At 40.1% G+C, this 20,115-nt stretch overlaps 1 protein-coding gene across 2 annotated transcripts in view; it reads right to left on the bottom strand.

Annotated features, from left to right (window-relative positions):
* Positions 1 to 19,773, bottom strand: part of RPTOR (regulatory associated protein of MTOR complex 1) — a 166,393-nt gene extending 146,620 nt beyond the window's left edge. Inside the window, exons 1-3 of one of the 2 annotated variants that reach the window (XM_075111716.1) lie at positions 19,298 to 19,773; positions 4,447 to 4,549; positions 1,128 to 1,210 (exon numbers count right to left, since the gene is read on the bottom strand). In XM_075111716.1, the coding sequence (XP_074967817.1) occupies positions 1,128 to 1,210; positions 4,447 to 4,549; positions 19,298 to 19,459 (348 nt within the window). In that variant the 5' untranslated portion in view covers positions 19,460 to 19,773. The remainder of the gene's footprint in view (positions 1 to 1,127; positions 1,211 to 4,446; positions 4,550 to 19,297) is intronic. The other variant, XM_075111715.1, reaches the window with a different exon arrangement.
* Positions 19,774 to 20,115: the final 342 nt, after the last annotated feature.

The following is a 20,115-nucleotide window of genomic DNA, read 5'->3' as shown; positions in this document are numbered from 1 at the left end:
CAGAAAATGTAGTCCTGGTGCTGACAAAAATGCACATTATTATTATTACTAAGGACAATCTAAAGGAAGGGAAGAAAAAATGTCTCCTTAAAAAAAAAAACAAACAAACCTGAGGACCGTGTTAGTATGCATGCCACATCATAAGGAAAACAACTATTAATGCAAATCTGCAGGTAGGTTCTTTCAGTGAAGTTACTATTTCTGTTTGGGTTACACATTACATGTTATAATGATACATTTATGATTTAGTAGTCAATAGTCCAGGAACTCTGAAGAGGAATATTTTGACCCAAGCTGCCTAGAGGATACAGGTAAGGACACGAGCATACTGCAGAATATTAACAGTGAGGACGATTCTACAGTTTGGGTTTTGTACCTCTTTGGAAAATGCTGCAGACTTCAAATTTCATTCTTCAGCTCTTTCTGTAGTTTATTTACTGAGACACATGAAGCTACGGGTATTGAAAGATCCAGAAGCAAAACACTTCCCCAGTGTGAAAGAATGAGATGTTACAAAACAGGAAATAAAGAAACATGCAAGCGACTGGCTATTTAAGTTCTGCTTTGTGTTACTACTATCCAAAACATTCATTTTCAAAAACATATGCACACATTATACTTTAGTTATATTAGCAGTTACCAAAGCTCTGAAATTATGTTTTACCACAAAACCAAAAGCCTTCCTCAGCTACTAACTGTACAACATTGATCTGTTCTGAAGGATAAAAACCGTACTGAGTGCTGGGGCGCACGGCTTCAAACCAGCTGAGGCCAAGCACTTTTTCACAACAGAAGAAAACTATAAACTCAGAATGAGACACCTCAAAAAATACAATAAAGTCAGAGGAACCTAAATTTAACAACAAAAAAAATAATCACTGTAGGACTTAGTACTTTAAACTAATACCCCAGCCACGATCAAAGAAAGTGCTAACCAAGAGGGGCATCGCCTAGACAAAGTTTGACAGCTTGCAAGAATTTATTCACATTGATGGATGAAGGATCACCAAATGCTACAAGACCACCATGGCACAACAGACATATCTTAGTTTTTAGTCTACACTGAATGCTATTGCAAAGGTGTATCAATATCTATAGGTGCAAAGGGGAAGACAAGGAATACTTACCCTTGGCTGCCAGTTTTCATACTGCTTCTGTAAATTTGCACCAATGGTTTCCAGAGCTTTTTGAGGACCCATTGACAGAGGATCTAGGAAATATAATACCCATGAGTATTTCTGACCACAACTGAATCACTGAGCTTGACAAGAAGCAAAATTTACTTCCAATTTGATGTGCATTTAAACCTTTAGCTTCTCCACATTGTTTCTGTAAAATCCAGACCTACAACCTGGGAGACCAAAGTCTACGTTGAAGCATGAACACCACCCCCCCTTGCAGAGGAAAGAAGCCAAAAGCTTTCTGCACCTTCGCTCTCCAGTGTCCTCCTTGCAAAAAAGATCACTTAGCAATGTTTTAATGCAGGTTCCTTTCATGCATTCAACTTCAAATTCATAAACATTACATTCTCCATTGAATTTACTTGGGTACAATACCCAAAAATTATCCCCAAATTCTTCACTCAATTAAAAACCATGAAAGACTGTCAAATTCAGAAAAAGATTTCTCCTGCTAAGATAATAAATACAATTTTGTTTTGAAAGACAGGAAAGGCATAACATGTTTCTTTTAATATTGAAAAAAAGTTTTCTATAGTAAATAATGACAAAAATTTAAATTGGTTAAATATTTGATGATAAACATTTTTTCTTGACGAATGCAAAATCCTGCTTCATTTACTTCCATTGCTACTGCTTCAGAGATTATACACCACTTGTAATTTTTAAGAAGTTAATTTTATCACTACATAATTACAATCATCCATACACACTGATAAAATTTCAGCTTATGTGCTTTATTCAAAAAGCCATGGCCATATAATTGACACTATTAACAAGTTTCAAAAAAATCAAGAAGCTAATATTTTGCAATTTAATATAAATTATTTTAAAAGCATTTTACCAAATCAAGTTATTTTTAAAAAGTCTTTACAAATATTCTACCTTTCACTCTTTAGAAACAAAATATAGTGAAGTAGGATGGAAGCAGGACTTGGAATTTTATTAAATGAATAAAAGCTAGGAACTTATTTAACTTTTAGTACACTTTTGCGGAAAGATTTAAGGTAGCGTGCGTATACCATTGACATTCTTCCAAACCAAACATAACCAACAGTAAATTTTTCTGCTCAGACTTCAAGAACCTTGCCTACTTTCTTTGGCTCAGCTGGAGCTGGAGCTCCAGAAGCCTCGCCAGAACCGTCTCCAGGACAGAACGAGCACCCACTCCCCATCACAGACCCTGCATTTTCAGCACTCACTGACATACCTTTTAGTAACCTCTGTATTTTTTCGTATAAGTCAACCATATTCAGATCAGCAGTCTGTGCTGCTCTGAACTGCAATAGCCCCCTTGCTATTTAGGGTGAGTTTCAAGCCGATACCCTTGAGACGTTGAACAGTAATCCCCCAAAAGTATTCACGCTGCCTTATAACATCTTTTTTCAGTTAATATGCCATTAGCTACTGCTCGAATTAAAATAAAAAAGAAATCAAAAATACACCATAAACACATCAGATTTTTTTTTTTTTGAGTCCTTCAAAAGGACCAAACTGAACTTCAGAAAAAGAAGTTTAAAATACTTCACATGCACTTTGACAGCAGAGAAATTATGTTCATGGACTCTGAAGTGCCCTGAGAGTAATTAGCATTATTAACAATACCCTTTATACAAAAATAAAGTACACTGGTGCCATTCCAAAAGCCAAACAATGGAAACATTATCTTCCTAAATATAGCTCATGCCACCACAGTCATGACATGAGCTTTCAGCCTCCCTTGTTGAAAGTATATATAAGGCTAACAAAGGCCTGCAGATACACAGGCCAAGATACCTTCGGTGTAATTGTGGCATGAAGCTCTCCATGCCTTAAGCAGTGCCAGGTGGACACAGGTGTCAGCTAAGGCCTAATTCTGGAGAAAAACAAAACACTTCAGATGTTCTATGGGTGCATCTGGAAGGTACAGTGAGAACTGCAACCAGATTTTGTCCAAGACTGCAACGTTCATTTGGTACCAGAAGCTGGTGATCTCAGCTTGGTTGTAAATAGCAGCAATTGCAGCAAAAATTATTTCCACACTTTCTTGCACATCTGGCAAAGATACTATGTTTCCACAGTATACACCATTGGTTTCTCCTGAGACTGTTGTATAGAAGAAAAACACAGTGGATATTTTAGCCATTACCTTTTTCTGGTATTTAAATATGGCTAGAAATGGAAATGAGTGCTTGTGTATATATACACACACTAAAATTTTAATTTAAAAACTGCATTCAAAATACTCTTTGTTGATGATGATCACTAATAACTTTGTCTTAATGACTCGGCAATGCTCCTCATTCTCTTTGCTCTCTACTTGTGCATCAATGAGAAATGAGAGCTGTTTTCTCCACTGCATAGATGTATCTGTTAGGGCATGCTCGTGGCTTTTTAACTGCTTTAAAGCAGTCAGCATTTTTAGGTTAAAAAAATGAGATACTATGATTCATAAAGCAGGTAAGGTAAGGTTAGAAACAAGCTGAAAGTTTTCAAAGGAATTCAGTTTATGCAATGATTAATTTGCTTCTGCAGCCTCTCATAAGCCCCAAAGTTTAGGATTACAGTGCTTTGCATGTTACTTGCTGAAGACTGAACATTTTCAATTCCCAGATTAAAAAAAAACTCTTAGAAAACTTTCTTACACAAGGTATTTCCTTCTAATATTACTTCAGATTTGCCTCATCTTGATAATTGGACTTGATCTCCAAAACCAAGGGAACTTCTCACTCCTTAACAAAAAAACAGGAATTTAGTCCAGCACTGCATCAAAGTAGCAAGCTCATGTGTTGGAACTGCTGGCAAGACATCCTTGGGAATAATTCCCAGTCTTCTGAATTCGTGATCCCAATTAAAATAGCCCCAGAGCAGTCACCTGAACATGCAGTAAAGTCCGCACATTTTACAGAAACTTATTCCTCCGTTGTATGTTGCAGGGTAATTTTAAACCTTTGCAGATCAGAGTCCTCTAAAGGTGTTACTGCTGAGAGATTTCCTTAGATATTTATACATCTACAACAATTAAAAGAAAGCTAAATAGCTAATTAACAGTGCTTTTTTTTCCTCCGTGCTATCTCATTTTAGAATAAAGCGGCAGAGATGACCTATGGCAGCAGATACTGCCGGACACTTAATTAACTCAGACAGAATGAAATCAGATGCCAGATTTCCTTTTGTTCACCCTAGTTTTAAGTCCAGGAAACACAGCTTTGAGGTTACTATATATGCTCTAACTCAGTACTTATAAGACTAATACAGTTAACTGGAGCTTGGAGTTCTCAGGACTTACCGATCCAACACTCCAGACGGGCACAGGGAGTTGTTTTCACCACATCAGGAGGGTCCACACCGACATTTAGGCACAAAACTAAGGCAACACTAACAGTCTTCATCTGCAAAGACAGACAATAAAATGCTTACTTAGTATACAAACAAAATCAATTTTTTCTTGTGTTGAAATTTTACCACCACTATAACTTTTGAAGGGTTTCCACAAAGCTTTATCTGCTCTTTAATGTGGACTATTTTAAGCAAGGTGTGACTGATTAATTTTCCTTTTTTTTTTTTAAAATAGAACAGTACTTAGATTTTTACGTTACTATTTTTATTACTTCCATAGCCCATTCTTCTTTTATAGAGCATGGAAATGAATACCATGGACCTCTGCTACTCAAATTAGTCATTGTCCAACTGAAATGCATTATTAAAACATAAGACTGTGCTATTCAGGGTCCCTGATCAATATTAGAATATAACATCCTCTCTAGTATTAAAACTAAAAGCATTACCAGGGAAAACACGCGCAAGTGACCAACCAAACCGTAACACAACATTTAGTCCATTTTTTGTTTTCTTCACATGTTAGTTATCCTAGATATTCTTATTTTAGGAAAAATCATCACTTGGCTCCCCTTCCCAGTCTTGCCTGTAGCTGCTGCTTCAGCATCAGCCCTGCAGAACTGACATTTAGACACGCTTCTTTAGCCACAAGGGGCACCACAAACACATAAAATCCAAACTTATCGATACCTATCTGTGACAAAAAGCTGCATTAAACCAATAATTAAGCACTATGGCCAGTTAAAAATATTGCTTGAAAACTATTATTTCACATCGTTTTGCTCTCTTCTAAACTCCCTCATCCCAGTATCTAAACCAGAAAAGGGAAAGAAAAGTAGTAACGTGGCTTACGGGACTTCCATCAAGTGTTCAGCACTCCCTCGCCTGTCTGAAGCAAGGCCACCCTCATCTCCGTTTCCCCAGGGTGCTCATTACAATTCAGAACATCAGGCAAAAAGCAAAAGTAAAAAATCCAAACCCCACACTAACAGAAAAAGCTAGAGCCACACAAATGCATAATTTATAAAGAAACTAGAAACTGGAGCAGAGAGACACTATTCACACCAAGAAGGCGGGGACAGGCTCTACATCGGGACAGAAATTCTGCAGCGCCTGCTCACTCCCGTGTCTATGATGGGGAACTCGGAGTAAAAAATTAGCAAGAAATCTGGTTAATGGCTTCATCCCAAACTATGTTCTTGCTAACAAAACACTGCAATCACGTAGGAGTTATTCATCCCCCTGAGTTAACAATGGGGAAGCAGCATTTTGCAGAATACAGATGAAAACAAGAGTCTGACTGGGGATTCCTTCACTAGCATTTCACAAGGGTCCCCAAAGGAGTGCATGTAGATGGAGTGAAAAGGTCTACAGCTGAAGTTTAGCACTAAGTACACATGCACTAAGAGTACTTGATCAAAATTAAGAACAATACAGAGTAAAAGTATAGTTACTGGTAAAATGAGGATCAGCTGCAAGACGCAGCTTGGTCCTCCAGAGCTGCAAGCAGTCAGGTAGACCCAAGGCAACACCACCAAGGCTCAGATGACTGCAACCAAACCCAGGGGCTCCCCATGGACATCTGTGCTGACAGCCAACCTGATTCATTCCTCTCCCACTGGAAGCCTTTTCCATCCTCCTCCCACTTTATCTGCTTCTCTTATCTTTTGCTTTCATCTCTCTTTTCCCGTCGCTTTCCTTCACTTATTTTATCAACAGCAAACTGCTACCCTCAAAAGTAAATTGCGCCAGCAATTGTTGACACTCTTCACATTGCTCACACACATCCTACCCTTCCCTCTCATTTTTTGCTTTGTTTAGAAAATAGTTTCATCTGGACACAGGGAAACTGCGGCCCTGGTTTTCCAGAACCCAGCACAAAGGTCTTGCTGGTAGTTACTACAGTAATGACGCCAATAAAAGCCATCCTACAACAGCTTCAACAAAACCCCAATATATTTGTAAATGTAACAGGCACACAGGCCTGTTCACAAGAAGTGCGCCCAGTTAAAAAAAGTTACTTTAACATCCAAGTATTGACTGATTTACCTCCCAGTCCAAACACACACGGAGAATTCATGACTCACACAAGACTTCTTCCCCAGCTCAAGAACCGCATACTGCTGCACTAGGAGTTATTTTCAGGAAATAGATGCATTGAGGAAACAGCCTCACATTGCACCAGGGGAGGTTTAGGCTGGATATTAGGACAAAATTCTTCACCGAATGGGCTGTCAGGCACTGGAACAGGCTTCCCGGGGAAGGGGTTGAGTCACCATCCCTGGGGGTATTTAAAAGATGTGTAAATGGTTTATTGGAGGGCTTGGCAGTGCTAGGTTAACAGTTGGACTCAACTTTAAAGGTCTTTCCCAACCTCAATGGTTCTATGATTTTTAAGGTAACAAAATAATACCCAGCACTTGTAAAAGGAAGAATAGTTCCAAAATTTTTAATTTTTCCATTCATCCAGTAAAAAAAAGTGTATGCTTTAAAAACAGCCTGATTTTTAAGGGTGATCAGATGATCAGAGATGACCTGGAAGCTCCACACACCTTCAGCTACCAGAACATCCATTACCAGGCTCTGCGAGCAGATTAGCTCATACATGATGCAGGCTGCCGTCCGTGAGTGGAAATGGATGAACACAGTTCCCTTCAGTCTTAATACCCAAGGGACAGATTTTTAAATGCTTTCTACCCAGTAAAGCAGATGTCTGGCACCCAATATTTCAGTGCCTTATTTTCCCTCAGCAAGTGCACCTGGCTTTCTTCCTGCTCACCTATTTCACGTACAGTATTGAATACTGCAGCAATGAAAATATCATGTTAATTCAATATTGCAATAAATACTTACTACAACATGCAATTTGAAACCTTTCTGTTCCTTTCAGGAAGACAGCAAAAGATAAGGAAAGAATTTCATTAGAAAGCAACACCTTTCAAGATTATTTAGTGTCATCTTTTCCTGCCTTCCCTTTCCCAATACCCATCAAATATGCTCAAAACAGTAAGAGGTGCACAGTTCCTGTTGAGACATCTGGCTTGACCCACCTGTGCACTAGGCAAAGGTAAGAAATTAATCACATTTAACAGAAGATCTTAAATAGGTAACCCTTCAAGCAGCACAGAAGTGTTATGTACCAACTAGGCATATTTGTTGAGAATATTAGTGCTCAGCAATATGATCTAGGTGAAGGAAAAAAAAAAACCAAAACACCAACCAAAAAAAAAAAACCCAAACCCACACAAAACCACAAAACATCTGAGCATTACAGAAACGCTTGCACTGACTGAGCTCTAACCTGCAGACAAGGACACCTTTTCAGTACACTACAGCCACTGCCGGCTCACACAGCCTCAGAAAGAACACGGTGCTGCAGGGTTTTAAAGAGCACAAACATCCCCAGAAGTAATCACATGCTGGTAAACAGGCACTAAAAACCCAGAAGGAAACAAAGAAAACTACAGGACAAAATAACTTAGAAGCGAAACCATACAAATCATTCTTTCAAGAGAAACTATCCTGCCAAACAATCTTTTCTGTCTCATTTATTTATTGTTTCCCATTTGTGGCCTAATACAGACTTATTTTTCAATATTTTACTAGTAATGTCTGATCTGTGAATTATGCTGAACGGGCTGATATTTATTTTCTATTCCCAAGTTCTGTGTTTTAAATAACCATTTCTCCTTGAAAACAGACAGCAAACCCGTAACGAAAAGTAACGGTCTAACTGAACCCAAAGACAAATGGGGTTATTTCCCCCCTGCCTACCTCCCCACAAAGGACGTAAAGTATTACACTTCACGACTATTTGTTCTGCTAATAAAGAGCACATCTTCAGTAAGAATTACAGCGCTCTCATACTCCCCTCTGACTCCTACTCAACATCCATCTATGATGTTGAATCATTACTGATCAAAAGAAAACCCAAGCCCAAGAAACCAAATAATGCTTTTCACATTTCTAAACTGTTCTGGAACATACTACAAGAAACTTCGTAGCATATTTAAAGCTTCTTAATACAAGAAGTACTAGGACATTCTCATCTGTCATTAAGACAGTGGAAATTTTCTTTTCTACGTTTCAAGAATATATCCACCAGAATATATTTCAAGGGATTTTTATTAGAATTTAAAAAATGAAGCATAAGAATATTTGGCAAGCTTCTAGGAAAACCAATATCCAAAATGCTTTCTCAGCAAAGGTTCAAGCTCAAAACCATAGGAGCACTTACTGTGGACTCTTCTCTAGATAGTATAATTTGTATGTTAAAAAAAAAAAAAGATACAATTCACAACTTTGTATTGCATCCAATTTAAAATTATTTAATAACTCTGGGTCACAAACTGCAATACTTAAATGGCAAAATCCACCCAGGCAAAAAACCTTTTCCTGAGAAGTAACGGTATTGAATTCAAACCCGAAATCCATCAGAAATGGGAGAAGCAAACAGAGGTAGTTCTGTGTCTATTCGGAAGAAAATATGCTTTTATTAAAGCATTTGACATTAAAATTTACATATTATACTAAAGATCAGAGAGCTCATAAAATATTTTTAATTCACCTCTTATTTCATTTTGAGACAAAACATGTCTGCAGATGAGAGAGTAACATTACCTGTATCTCAAGCTAAAGTTAGTGTGATTTGATTTCTGCAGTTTTCCGCTACAAAAAACCATTACATTACCATCATGTGAATGGTTTTGATTGAAAACCTGAAGTTTTATCATCACAGGGAGCCCAGCTTATCCTATTGTAACACACCTGAAAGTAATTCCAGTCCAGACAGAACTGAGACACTCCGTTTCATCAGTTACTAAAGATTTGTTACAGCTAAGTAAGAATGGGGTTAGCAACTAAAAAAGTCATATCTGTCTTACCTTCACATTCAAGTAATGCCAAGAACAAGTCAGTCAATCAATTTATGAGAAAGTTTGCATTTTGCGGTAAGACCTTCACCTGACATTTCAGAATGGACATTTTAAAAACACATAAATATTTTATTTCTACAATGCAATTTTCAAGCTGAAAAATTTCTGTTTAAACATTACACAGATGAACACTCAACCGTTATAACCCGCCTGGGTTTGTGCCAGTAAGTTAAAATTGCTTCTGTGAGTTAATACAAACACAAGATTAAGTCAGCATTAAACATAAAGTATATGCTGCTACATTATTTTACAGAGCTGAGGGTGAACTTATCAGCATTAAATACAAATACTGGGACAGATTTCCAGATTGAGAAATCCTCCTGTCTGTCTCATTCGGGAATCCTCACTGGCCAGCAGGCTCAATTCTGCCTGCTTGTTCAGTAAATTAATTCCCTTCCTAAAGACTTTTTTTGGACATTTTTCTTTATATACATTTACAAAGATTTAGTACAAGCCTCTCAACCAAAGGGCAAAGCCAGCTAGGTGTTCCACAGATAACTCTAAAATGTTAACTGTTTTAGAGACATGCCATTAAATACTTCAGCAAGGACTTCTCTAAACACTGAGCAGTAACAGCAATATTTAGCAATCCGAAACATTGTTCTCCCTTCAGAGTTTCAGTTACAGATCATTCTGCAACACCCAGAAAATCATATTTTCTCTTTCCCAAGCTTTCACACATCGTACCCACACCTGGCAGGCTTTCTCACAGCAAGGTGGCCTCTCGCAGCAAGCTGCATGCTTAACTGGAGTGGGGTTCTTCTGGGGGTGATGGGGCTCATGGCAGATCAGCCCACGGGAGGGGATGGCCGTCTTCCCATTTCAGGCTCCCAGCTACGAGGTGACAGTGGCAACACTTTGTCCAGATGCTCTCTAACAGCACAGGCATCATTTCCAGGGCTGAGGCACAACACGCACCACTGAGTAACGCCAGTTTGCAAATCAGCTGGTGGAAAGGCTGAAAATTTTGAACTGGCAGACAAAACCTTGACTGCCCTGGTCCACTTGATCACACAACCACAGACTAAAACTAGGAAAGGTTTCTGAAGGAAGTGACTCAGACAGAACTTATCTCACATGTACATGACTTATCTTTACCCAGCGAACAGGCAGAAGGAATATAGATCCTTGTTGCAGGAGTGGAGCCTGTCTGACACATTCCTCTGAGCACCACATTGTACGAGATGAGCAAGACTTGATTCTCAATCATCTTTTTAAATCTGCCTTCCCTTTAGCAGATCAAGTACCAAAAGAAGAGAGATGTGCCAGCCCTCTTCAGCTCACCTACATCATCTGCAAGGTAAAACATCTAAAGAGGAAGGGCTTCCAGTTTCAAGGAAGTTTTGTGGGTTTTTTTAATATAAAGTTTAAGAGAAATAAATTGTTATGAACAAAAATCTCAGTGTGCTTCTTCACAGCAATAAAAATAGTAGAATGGAAAGAAATACTTCAAGTTAACATTAATAATTCAACACCTCTGCAGGTCGTCTTCAGCTATCTGCAGCCCAAAAGGTCGGTTCTTGCTGTGAATGTTGTGACAGCACACACTAGATTACTAGATCAACTCCTCCTTAGTGTTTGTTTTCCTTTGCTAACCTCTGTATTCTGCAATACTACTATGAATTTTCTTCAGAGGTTTATTATGTCCAACATGTTCGTTTACCCAGCAAATGCAGCTACTACACAAAGTTCAAGAGCAGTCAGTAACACCAACGCAGCTCCTCATAAAACAGACTTTTAACTGCTGGCTTCACTGTTTACTTTACAAGCACTGCATACACTTGTAGATTAATTACTACTGTCAATCAATACCCAAGACATACATAAACGCTTTCTCTTTACCAGCTCCGAGAACAGTGTGCATCGTCTGCCTGATAGGGAACAGTATCTGTCGAAACACTATGGCCCAGCGACCTCAGCTTCGGAAGGTGCCCTTGGAGATCAAATGTAATTGTGCATGACAGAACTGCTCTTCAGATTGAAAACTACAAAGTCAAGTGAACCGATTCACTCTTCCATAGCAAAGCATCAAAATATTGCCTTTAAACCACTGCTTAGGTGCATATAATCAAAACAGTGTTTTCTTGTCCCTGCCAATCATTTCTTATAAATCATGAAAAATAATAGGAAGCAAATATTTTATTTCTATGAACTTTGCTTTCTTTATAAAATATGCAAAAAGAATCAACAAGAGGCATTTGCTAGATGTTAATTCTAATTTGATCTGCAACAACAGCTTTCCTTTTCACCTCAGCACAACTCTCTATCCGCTTTGCATTCTGTGCAGGCTTCTCTTCATCATTCCACCACATTCCCACTCCCGTCTAGTGCTATCTTTAAAATGGTGTCCATCTTCCTATGCATTGACTTACTTCCTCGCCTTCCTTGCAAACTAGTATTTCAAATTATTCCTGGAAGACATTTTTAGATCTTTAACAGGTCAATACTATACAATACAATGTATGTATACAACGTACATTTGATCAGGAATCATACTATCCCCTTTAAGTAGAGTCCCTGAGCTACAGCCAACCTCACTAAATTAATATAACGTTTTAAAATAGGAAGTTTCCTAAGCTTACAGGAGCAAGTAGGAGAAAATTATGCAGGCATAATTTCAGCTGAAGTGTCAGGAACATAAAGATGAAGATGTTTGGTTGTATTTGAGAGCCATACAGTACAGAACGCTGTCGTCCTGCCTAATAAGGCTCAACCACTGATCACTTCAAGGGCTTTAAACTTCTTACTGCCGATGTGCCGTGGAAGAATGGGAGAGAGAGAAGACATCACTAAGGTTAGACAATCAAGCTTCTCAGAGCAAATCATGCTGTAGACTATGCCCCTTCTTGAGGCTTTGTCAGACTATAGGGAAGGCAAGCAGAGGGACAGCCACAAACGCAGAGCTCCGCCCAGGCGCAGGGAGGGCTGGAATGACTCACATCACCGCTTTTACCATAGACTGTTTCGCACACCTCTGAGGCACTGTTCTGCGGAGTACAGCACTAATTACGCTGCAGCTCTCATTCCCTACCCAACAAAAGCTACTCCGGCTGTAGATCACCCTGCCACAACACAGCAAGAATAAATAAATAAATACAAATACAAAAGTGAAAATACCAGTGAGGGTGTCACTGATAGAAGCACTGAGGCAAAAAGGTAAAGAGGAACTCTTCAGGCCCTGAGCCCATCTGCCTGATGTATCCCACATCACAGCTTTGTATTAAAGAATGCCCCTAACAGGAATCTGGTTTTGTTAAATATTTCATTAGATAATTTATCTAAAGTACATTCTTTACAGAAGAATGGAAGAGCAAGACTAACATCTTGAGTTAATCAAATTTACTTGGAAATGCCAGTTGAAGCTATGAGACACTGAGAACAATCAATAGCCTCCCTCAGATATCCACAGCCATGCTATGCTAACAGTCACCTTTGGAAACCTTCAAGGGTAGAAGATCAGCACAGCAGCAAGCCAATTAAAACAACATCTCAGAGAGAAAAAAACACAGCCAAAATCCCCAAACTTCCCGGAAGACATACATAACCCACAGAGACAAACAAAAATGAAAACTCCAAGGAAGCCTGGTGCCCTTGAATTTCTCTATCTACACAAAGGCAGAGAAGTTTAAGAACCAGAGAAGCATTAACAAAGCATTTCTAAAACATTCACGTAACCTTCAGTCTCTCAACTATCGAAACATACAGAATGCCAAAACAAAGAAGTGGTAGTTGTCAGCAGAACAGATGTTTCACAGCTTTCTCCACAAGAGCATCATGCGAAGCAGCCCGCTACCATCTGGCAACTCACCACTGCGCTAGGGTTCTACCAATGTTTATTAACATTTGCCACACTTGAGAAATTCAAGGAAAAGCCTCATACAATGATAAATATTTTTTAATTGAAGTATGCAATTTGCAATAATAATCCAGCACTTATGGATATCTTTCAAGGTGTGTATTTTTTAATTGTCTGCTATTCACAGGCCTTCCAAATTTCTACGAACATGCTGGGGGACAGGAGGGTAATTAGCCACCACAACATATATGTTGACTTTAAGTAGCAATAATCGCCTAACTCCTCTCCAAATACCATATGCTCAGTAGCGCAGCAACACCAGTCTCCAAGACTGCCCTAGTCTCCAAGACAAAAAAATGAAGCACATTATATATTATATTTATTCTCTCATTGCATTTTCTGAAGGGCGAAACACAGATCTAGTTATTTTGTGCCATTCCAATTGCTAACAGTGAAGTCTCTCCCCACTCTAAAATTATCTTTGCATGTGATAAGGTTGTCAGCTCCTTTCCCACACATTACACTGCACTTCTATCACTTATTACTCACATTGCAAATGTAATTACAATGAAGCACTCTCAGGGAGCTATTTAAGGGAATGAGACTCCTGGACATTTCTGTATATTAAGCCATTAAAATTTTAGATTTACAAAAACTATTTTCTTTCTCACCTAACTGGTGGTAAGAAAGAAGAAGTAGAAATTCACAATGTACAAATACGCATTTACTCCCTGTGTTCAACCATCATAAAATTATTTATTATATTGCAAGAAGTCACAGAATCATAGAATCATTAAGGCTGGAAAAGACCCTTAAGATCATCAAGTCCAACCGCTAACCTATCACTGCCAAGCCCACCACTAAACCATATCCCCAAGCACCACATCTACCCTTCTTTTAAATACCTCCAGGGATGGAGACTCCACCACCTCCCTGGGCAGCCTGTTCCAGTGCCTGACAACCCCCTCACAACAATATTATGAAGAATCAAATCCTGGATATGTTCAGTATAAGAAATGGCATAAGCTAATGGAGTTATCCTAATGCTCTACCTAAGCTAATTAAGTATACAACAGATGATGCCCTCCATAGGAAAATACTAAATTACCACATCATCGTCCTACCACCAGTGTGGTCTGATTAAAGTTGACACAGTAGCTGTGGTATTGCAAGAGATTAAGTAGAGTGTTCATCGGAAGTAGGATTGCACTGCCAGTAACTACCAAATAATATTCCTTTTACATCCCCTAGATCTCAGGTGAAGTGAGACAATTCACAGGATGAGAGAGAGGTTGACAGAGTTGAAGACTTCAGTGTTTCTTATTGGTGTATAAAGGTCAGATCTTTTTTCTTTCAAAATACGTGACTAGCTGTACTCTTCAGAGCTGTTAATCAAAGTCCTCTCTCTGCTTAGACATAACAACATTTGTAGACAGTGGTAGATAGAGCACAAGCTTCCCAACTTGATCCAATCAATACACAACCATCTCAATTCAAAGTGATCTTTGTTCTAGGTAAGCGAAGATACAAATCCATAACTTAGATGACAGCGCTCATTACTTACAGCAGGGAGTTCAGTTTGGGGAGACACTGGGGGTTTTTTGTTTTGTTTTTAAAGACATTTGTAAACCACCAGGTGCCCTATGCTACCACTCAATTCACACACCTCACGGGACAGCAACTGCCACTTTTAGGAACTATTGAACTAAAATGGATTTCAAGCACTGACCTAGAAGAGAGAGATTCGCACCATTACCAGTTCTCAGGGCCATGCTACAGCATCAAAGCAAGGTGCTCCAAGCTGGTCTTCCTAGGAGTTTATCTTCATACCAGGGGAAGAACAGAAACTATGTATCATTTGGGTTAGATCCCAGACTACTTACTGGGTTATAAGTTTCATGAACATGGTTGATAGTCCATGATCGTGCATAAGCAAACAGAAGACAAATATTCAAAATGGAAGAAGCCAAACTGAAGTGAAGGCTGCTGCCAAATGACCAACCCCCACCCTCTCTCCCCACAAGATTCCTGCTGCCTTATTTCGGCTCACAAGAAACACACTAAACCAGACTTAGAAGAAGGGGCAGATGAGCCTCCAGCACTCTAAGAGCAAGCAGTAGCCAAGTCATGTCCATTACAAGAGCACCTCGAAAGCTTCCTTAGATTGAAACAACTATTTCAAGCTGAAATGATGCGTACTGTCCTTCATTAATTTCCTTTGACACAGGAAACATTTCCCATGCAGGCAGGTAAACTCTGCTTGTCTGAATTAAGCACATTTGTATGCGGTCCTGCTTTAATCTGCTTTTCCATAGAAACCTAATCGTGTATTCCTCTTCTCATAAAAACAGGATTTAATTCTCACTCAGCAAGTTATGAGGCAGCAGGAAAAAAATGTTAAAGTAAAACTATTACAACCAGTTTTGCTGCTCTCTGCTTATTTTAGAAATCAATATAAGTAGAGCAAATCTTAATTTAAATATTCAGAATTTAGTAGCAACTTGTCAGTAAAACCTGGTGTATTTGAAATCCTTTTATTTAAATGAAGTTTCATTATTTGGTTGCTACTGAGGCTGTGAGATTTAATTCCATACACAAAGCATAATTCCAGCCCTCCTGTGTTAAAAATATTCTTTAAATAAATAATAGATCAAAGCAGTGTCACTTTGATGGCATACGTAGTCCATGAAAGCAGGAGACGAAGGATTAAATGTTTGCAGAGCAGTCCGTCTGGATGAAAGCAGGGGAGGGGGGCAAGTGAATGTTTAGTTATTTTATCTAGATTTACCATTCATTACTTCTCTTATTTGATTCTTCCCTCTTTAATATTAGAGTCCTGCCTTCTACAGAACCTTCAATTTCATATAAACTCTGGGTTTTTTCAAAGCAATGAAGCAAGATGAAAGAGAGTCATTCCCTTCCCAAACCTTAGTGAATCATTTCCTACAACTGTAGTGAAGCTAGGATGACTCCCTAGGACTACTCAAGACGATGAATAAAGGCAAAATCTGCCACTGCCTGTGGTTTTTCATGATTCACGGGAGAAAAATGCCAGACTTAGCTGCAACTCAGGCAAACAGAGACTTGTTTTGGTTAACCTTTGAGAATTTTTTGATTTAGACATAGGCTGCTGTGTTTAAATACAGATAATAGTTCCCATTCTCAGCTTTGACAAGTTAATTTATCAAATTCAAAATAATGGAATGCTTTCCATGCTCTCATCTCACACCAAGAGATATATCCCCTCCAGTCCTCAAGAAAATCTCTTTCAATAGCATCTGGAAGATAAGAGCCCAACTGAAGTCAATCAGACCTGGATTGGAAGAAGCAGAAGAGACAAGAAAAGGGTGGTAAAGTAAATTGGGGAATGCAACAGACCTGCAGTCAGATTGAGACCAGACAGAAGTGTCTATGTGTTGCTTTCGATCTGATTAGCAGCTAAAGACAGACACCAGAGGCCTTGAATGCTGACCAAAACAAGCACAGCTGCAACACAAGATTCTGATCACTGGGGAATAATGCTCTAAAGCAAGAAAAAAAGAATGAGAAGAAACTTTCTGAAGATGGGTAAAACAATAAGATGAAAGGAATAAATTAATGTATAATGCCAGAGAGCATATAGCAAAACAGGTAAATGAAATCAGAAAAAGGAAAAAGAGTTTAAAAAGTCAACAAAAGGCAGTATACTTCCTGACAGTAAAGGCTGACAGATTACTGCATATCTTCCCTCACACTATTATTTCAAAATGCTTGATTCTTGCATTGAGTTCTTGCATTTTTATGACGGCGCTTGTGGTTTGCTGACAAACCTGTGACATTCAAACTGTCATTGTCAGTTGGTCTATGCGAAAACAGCAGCAGCATGAACTCGCAAGCTAGCCTTCCACCTTCTGTTCATGTAACACAAGGTCAAAACAGATTATATGACTTTATGAACTATTTTGCAGGATTAACCTACCTTGAGTTAGCTGGGGGAAAATATTTAACAAACATAATTTTCCATACAGAATTCTAGACACCCCAGCCTGCAGACCCCTTCCTGAACTATTTGAAGTTCTGGTAAGTTTGTTAGATCACATCAAACCCTAAGGAGACATCCAATAACAGCTCAAAAGTTGAAAAAAATACAAGACATGAAAAATAACTATTAAGATCTAAAAGTAACAAGACTGAGCATTCTCCAATCAGCTTCTCTTCCTCGCTCAGATGTCCTTATGTGCTTTCTATATATTCCTATAAACCTGTTCTTAAGCAAAAAGGAATAATACACAACAGAAGTTTCTCCAAACAATACCTGATGAAGCTGTCCAGATACACGTGACCTGTGAGCAGAACCACTGAACCTGACACAAAGACAAGTCACTCGATTCAAGCTGACAGTTAAAACAGAAGGACTACACAGAAAATTTCAGATTTACCCTTATTTTCTTAATTTACAAAAATAAGACTCAATATCTTGCAGAAATATTCAGGGGCCGATTTTGGTAAGCTCATTCACAGCAAGACGCCACACTATTGCATAAGAAGGACACCATTCGCAGCACAGGGGACTCACTAGAAGAAACTGCAACTCCATAGAAGTAAGGACAGTAGGAACTGTAACCACCGCTCTCATCTTCATTGAAATTATTCTCTTTGATTGTAACATGCATATGAAACATTTAACAACAACACAGAGATGACAGCTTATCACTACGGCTTTACTCAAGCTTTTGCTATACAACATATCGATTATCTCAATCAAGTCAATGTCATTCCCGATATAGAAATAAACAACTTTGCAGATCAGGAAGCTTCACAGGAAGGCAGCGGGATCACTAAAATAGACAAGCAAGCTCATCACACCTCCACAGTCTACTAGAGAAAAATCTCTTTGCCAAAACCCTTTAAAGAAGACATACCACAAAACTTTGTGTTCTGTGGCTCATTTAAATTACATCTAAAAAACCCTCAATTCAATCCATTAATGATCTGCGAAGTCACATATTTGATACATAATTCTACTCAGTCAAATGACTCTGGTTCAGCCAGAGCCTTCCCCAGAACTTCTGAGAACTACGACCCTTTAGGTGAACACTCTTCTAGGAACATTTAGACTCATGTATAGCATCCTCATGCCTGGTCATAATGTCTCTGCAAAGAGATTATAGGATGGAGTTTCAACAGCAGTTCCCAAGTTATTCCACAGCATTACAGGAGGGATCATAAACGTAACAGAGATTTGTTCACCAAAAAGCATACATACTCATAAACAAGAAGTTATGGGCAAAACAGCTCTGAGATGCAAGGAATCCTGTAAACCAAAGCAGATTCCAAGAACAGAATGAGGGGAGCTGATCATCCATGGCATTTCTTAGGTGCTTTGTTTGCTTGCTTTTAACTCACACATTTAAGTTGGGGCATAGGCGCAACACAGGATTCAAGACACTGTGGCAGGGATCTTTCTTTGACACACTTGGCTTTAGCAGTTTAATATGCAACACATATTCAAACTAAAGAGAAGCACCTTGCTTTAATACAGTAAATGCTTCATCTAATAACTGTTTTCGGCCTCCAAAATCACATAATCTCAGTTTCCCCACACGCAAAGAATGACTTCATTTTATATTCCACATAACATGCTGGTGGCAAACTTCAAAACCACAAAGCTTCCCTACCTCTTCACCACTAGACAACCATAATGACTACATTTATTGTACCTTATGCTTGCATCATTAACCTCCTGATCCAGAGAGCTTTTTAAGGCCTCATTAATTTTATTGTCTTGCCTGAAACACACTAAGTACCCAAATATCATTTAAAGAGCTTAAATGAGGGAGCTACTCAAAGACTGTATTACCACGAGCTTGGAGTTAGTACTTTTGACCCATCTGCATGTTTACTTCTTCTAACTACATACAACAGGCACACAAACAAAATGCAAGTTAGACTACTGGATCAAATACCCAGAGTTTGATCAGAAAACAAACTCCTGCTTGAAGTACAGCAGCTCTCTGAGCGCTTACTCCTCCCTTTTCATCACCTGTCCCCCCCACTCCTCCTCCAAAACTCATTCTGCCCTGGAGCATTACCCGGTCCTTCATCCTCCAGCTCTGAGCCAAAGACTTGGAGCCTTCGATCTTCTCGCAATGCCTTTTCTTCATAAAGGCCAGAGGCAAGTTCCAGTCAGTCAGGTCAGACTCATCCTCCTCCCCAAGCCCCAGAAGAGGCGACTGCAGCATCTCAGACTCCATCAGAGGGGAAGTGCCAGGCAACAAGTGATCAGCAATCTCCAGCCCAGCACGCAGCGGAGGCCGAGGGATCCCTCCGGCAGGCGGAGGCGGGCTGGCGGCGGGGGGAGGACGGGGCAAGGGCAGAGGGAGGCTCCTCTCCCAGGTGTGCAGGTAAGGACGAGCCCGGGGGAAGCAGCGCCTTCCACCTGGCGACTCTCCTCCGCCGCCGCCGCCCACAGACAGCAGCCCCGGCCGGGCTCCGAGGAAGGCGGCGCCTCCCGGCCCCGCGGAGGGCTGAGGTGCCGGTGGGGACCGGGCCCGGGGCCTCCACTCGCGCCTCTAGCCCCGCGGGCCCTGCACTCTCTGCGGCGGGAGCCGCGCCCGGCCCATCGCGGCTCCCAGCTCCCTCGCACACCGGCGGGCCGAGGGCGGATCGGCGAGCTGCGGACCGGGAGCAGGCAGGAAGCGGGAGGAGAATTAGAGACTCGTCCCGCGGCGCCGGAGAGCCCGACTCCTCTCACCACCACATCAAGGAGGCGGCCATCTTCCCCCGGCCCACAATGCACCGCGCTACGGGCCGCCGCGTGGGACAAGCCGGGCCGCCGCCGTCCAGCCGCAGTTACCATGGTGACAGCGCGGCCTGTCCCGGGCCTAGCGCCGGCCGGGCGATGCCGGGA

Source organism: Phalacrocorax aristotelis, chromosome 16 (assembly GCF_949628215.1).
Source record: "Phalacrocorax aristotelis chromosome 16, bGulAri2.1, whole genome shotgun sequence".
Lineage (NCBI taxonomy): Eukaryota > Metazoa > Chordata > Aves > Suliformes > Phalacrocoracidae > Phalacrocorax > Phalacrocorax aristotelis.
This window is presented reverse-complemented; position numbering and strand designations above follow the sequence as displayed.